The 3,993-nt window shown below is 37.0% G+C and overlaps 1 protein-coding gene across 1 annotated transcript; it reads left to right on the top strand.

Annotated features, from left to right (window-relative positions):
• Nucleotides 1-1,600: 1,600 nt before the first annotated feature.
• Nucleotides 1,601-1,867, top strand: LOC113246195 (guanine nucleotide-binding protein G(I)/G(S)/G(O) subunit gamma-5-like). Its single transcript, XM_044379648.1, has one exon. It carries the CDS (start codon nucleotides 1,601-1,603, stop codon nucleotides 1,865-1,867), a length of 267 nt encoding a protein of 88 aa, XP_044235583.1.
• The last annotated feature ends 2,126 nt before the right edge of the window (nucleotides 1,868-3,993 follow it).

The raw sequence follows: 3,993 nt of genomic DNA, 5'->3' as shown, positions 1-3,993 counted from the left end.
TTGAAATTGGTTCATTAGTTGTGACAAAGGTACTACAATAATGCAAGACCTTAACAATAGGGAAATTGTGTACAGGGTAAACAAGAATGCTGTACTATCTTTGCAACTTTTCTGTAAATCTGAGACAATTTATTTTAAAATACCTTAATTAAATAAGAAATAACTTCCATGTTTCTAGGTAGCAAAGTACAAACAGTAAAACTATCAATTCTCCCCTAGTTAATTTATAAAATGGATGGAATGTTAATCAAAATCATTCTTCTTCTTAGAAGTAACAAATTATTCCAGAGTTTATTTATGGAAATAAGCAGATGGTAATAGCTGAGAAAATATTTCTAAAAAAATTAGTGAAAAGTGGACTTGTATCAACAGATATTAAAGTGTTTCATAAAGCTACAAAAAATTTAAAATACAAGCACAGGAAAAGACAGAGATTAATGGCAAAGAGTAGACAACCACGGAACAAACTAAAATATATAATTTAGACTATAATAATTAATAAAGAATTAAACAAAAAAAGTGGGATAGTTAACTATAAAAATTCCAAATTAATTTCATTTGAGTTCAAAAAGTAAAAAAAAATTTTTTTAATTAGAAAAATACAGACAACTTATCTCATGGTAGTCTTTTCAGTATACAAGCATAAGAGGCAAGAACAACAAAAAAATACAATTTCTGTGTCTAAAAATAGAAACAAAATTAAATTGCACAAAGAAACTGAAAAAAATACATTTACAACATATATGACCAGCAAAAGGTTAATATATCCATTATTAATATATTAAAGAAATCCATAAAGAAAAAGAGCAATTTACCCAAAACAAAAAAGCGTGAATAGGAAATTCACTAATGAATAAATAAATACCAAGATATCAAAAAAAATGTTTATCACTAGTAATCAAAGAAGTAAAATTAAAGCAACAAGTTTGGTTATCAGGTTGGCAAACAATGAAATAATAAGAGGAATGATGATACCCAGCATTGACAAAGGTGTGTGGAAATGAATGGTCTCATACAATGCCTGTGGGAGTTAAAATTGGGACACGCTTTCAGGATGACAGGTTGGCACCCATAACTATACGAATAATGATGATAGCCAAGAACTTTGTGCTCACCGTGGGCCAGGCCAGGATCTAAGGGCTTACCATGTATTAAGCCACTTGGGTGTCATAGCAATTCAATAAAGGAAGTACTGTCAATAACCACATTCACAAGGGAGGAAACTTGGTCCTGCAAGATCTTCAAAGGCCATTCAGCTGGCAGGTGGCAGAGCTGGATGTCAGTCCTAAGTGGTCTGACTCCAGAGCCTGTGTCCTTGCCTGCGGATAAAATGTGATGAGTGTGCTGAGACCCAGGGATCCTGCCTCTAGGAATTTAGGCTAAGAAAACAATCAGCAGTATTTACAAACTTATACATAAGGGTGTTTACTGCAAAAATTTTATAAGAGTAGAGGAAAAGGCAATGTAAATTAATTCACTATATTGAGGTTATAACTAGTCATTAAGACATGCTGTAGAAAAATAAAAAATATGCTGTTAAGTGAAAAAAGTAGGCTTTAAAATAATAAATACGGGCCATGCTGGCCTGCATTCTGCCCCCATGGACCCAAGACGCAACCCATCCACGCACCCACAAGTCTGCCCGGCTCTATTGAGAACCATATCTGGTTCCTCCAGCATCGCCACTATGAAGAAAGTCATTCAACAGCTCCAGCTGGAAGCCAGGCTCCACTGGGTGAAGGTTTCCCAGGTAGCTACAGATTTGAAACAATTCTGTCTGCAGAATGCTCAACATGACCCCCTGCTGACTGGAGTATCTTCAAGTAAGAATCCCTTCAGACCCCATCAAGTCTGTCACTTTTTATAATACAACGAATCTTTGGATTGTTTTCTAAACCACTTTTAATGGACTGGTGAATGTTCAAAGGAGAACTAAATTTGAAGCCTGTACAAAAGCTTATCCCTACAACAGGTGCCATACATATAAACTTTTTTGTCAGTCCTTAACATCTACCTCTCTGAATTTTCATAAATTTCTATTTCACAAGGGTAATTATTTTATATACACTGACACATACAATAAAATACCTAGTGTAAATAATAATAATAGTAATAATAATAAATAAGGAATTGTATTCTCTAAAGTAACACAAGTATAATTTAGGCCAATAGAATATTTTTATTTTTGATGCATTCTATGTTTACAAGTGTTCTACATAAACATGCACTGCTTTTATAATAGAAAGTTGTATACTTTGTTCATTGTTTCCAAAATGATCAAGAAAAACTATTCCTTTTGATTCCCATATCTGGTATGTCTCCTTTCCTTGGTTGTGATTTTCTATTTCTATTTCATAAAGCTTGTAACATGGTACCCTTTGCTATGGATTTAAGAACAGTATATTAATAAACAAATATAATACACTAAACAATTTTTTACTAAAGCATTTATGTCAACAGGAGGTGACAGTTTATCTCAAACACAAGCTGTGAATTCAGAGTTAATTCATGAAGACCCTCCATAGCATTCTCCATGTGTTTGTGCTTCTCAGACCTTCAAGCACAAGTCCACGCAGGGATTCTAGACCAACAGAACAGGGGGAGTCCCCAGACCCACACCAGGGTGAAGAGTGCCAGGGCTCTGGGCTTTTCTCTGCTGAGCATCCTCCCAGCCCCAGAACAGGCACTGTGGAAGGAGCTGGAACATGTGGAGGATGGGGGGTGGAGTGGAGAGGATGTCTCCTCACAGCTTGTGAAAATTGGGCAACCAGCATAGCGTTCTGTCTGACCTATAGGACCTTGAAAGCCAAGACCACCAGCCTCCCAGTTGAAGGCTGTGGTGGGACAGTCACAAGTGACAGGTCTCCTAAGCTCTCTGATTCACATAGCATGGTGTTATCCAACTTTCATAGTGTGCTGAGCCTTTATTCCTGCCAGGATGTCCCTCTAGGCATGTGGCCCCTTATGGTCTAGCAAACACATTTGTACACGTTATCTCACACAATTTTGGGAGCAGCTTGCCTGGCGCCCTGTACTAGGTCTTTGTGGTCCTGTTCTCTGCTTCTCCCCAGCATCCAGAACAGCATCTGTCTGTGTGCATGGAGTGGCAATCAACATGGCATCAAATGGACATTCATGGTAATGTACAGGATATATTCTTATCTGTTAAATGGAGACATCAGTACCTATTTCTCAGGGTTATTGTGGAGATAAAATCAGGTACTTGTAAAACTCTTGTCAAGGCAGCTGACACATTGTGTATGGTAATTAAAAGCATAGACATCCCTCAGAAATATTGCAGGTTCAGTTCCAGACCACCCCAATAAACCTAATATTGCAATAAAGCAAGTCAGATGAATTTTTTGGTTTCCCTGTACCTATAAAAGTTGACACTATACTGCAGTTTATTAAGTGTGCAATAGCATTATATCTAAAAAAAAAAAAAAGTACACGCCTTAATTAAAAAATACTTTGTTGCTAAAAAATGCTAACCAACATCTGAGCTTTCACCAAGTTGTAAATCTTTTTTGCTGGAAGAGGGTCTTGCCCGGATGTTGATGGCTGCTGACTGGTCAGGGTGACAGTTGCTGGAAATGGGGGTGGCTGAGGCAAGTTCTTAAAATAAGACTACAATAAAATTGCCCCATCGATTGACTCCCTTTCATGAATAATTTCTCTGTACCATGGGATGCTGTTTCACAGCATTTACTCACAGAATTTCTTTCAGAATTGAAGGAAGTCAATCTTCTCAAATCCTGCCACTGCTTTATCAACTAAGTTAATGTAATATTCCAAGTCCTTTGATGTCCTTTCAACAGCATTCATAGCATCTTTACCAGGAGTAGAGTCCATCTCAAAGAACCACTTTCTTTGCTCATCCCTAAGAAACAACTCCTCATCCATTCAAGTTTGGTCATGAGATTGTAGCAATTCAGTCATGTTGTTAGGCTCCACTTATAATTCTCATTCTTTTGCTATTTCTACCACACCTGC

Source organism: Ursus arctos, unplaced genomic scaffold (genome assembly GCF_023065955.2).
Source record: "Ursus arctos isolate Adak ecotype North America unplaced genomic scaffold, UrsArc2.0 scaffold_12, whole genome shotgun sequence".
Classification (NCBI taxonomy): domain Eukaryota; kingdom Metazoa; phylum Chordata; class Mammalia; order Carnivora; family Ursidae; genus Ursus; species Ursus arctos.
This window is presented reverse-complemented; position numbering and strand designations above follow the sequence as displayed.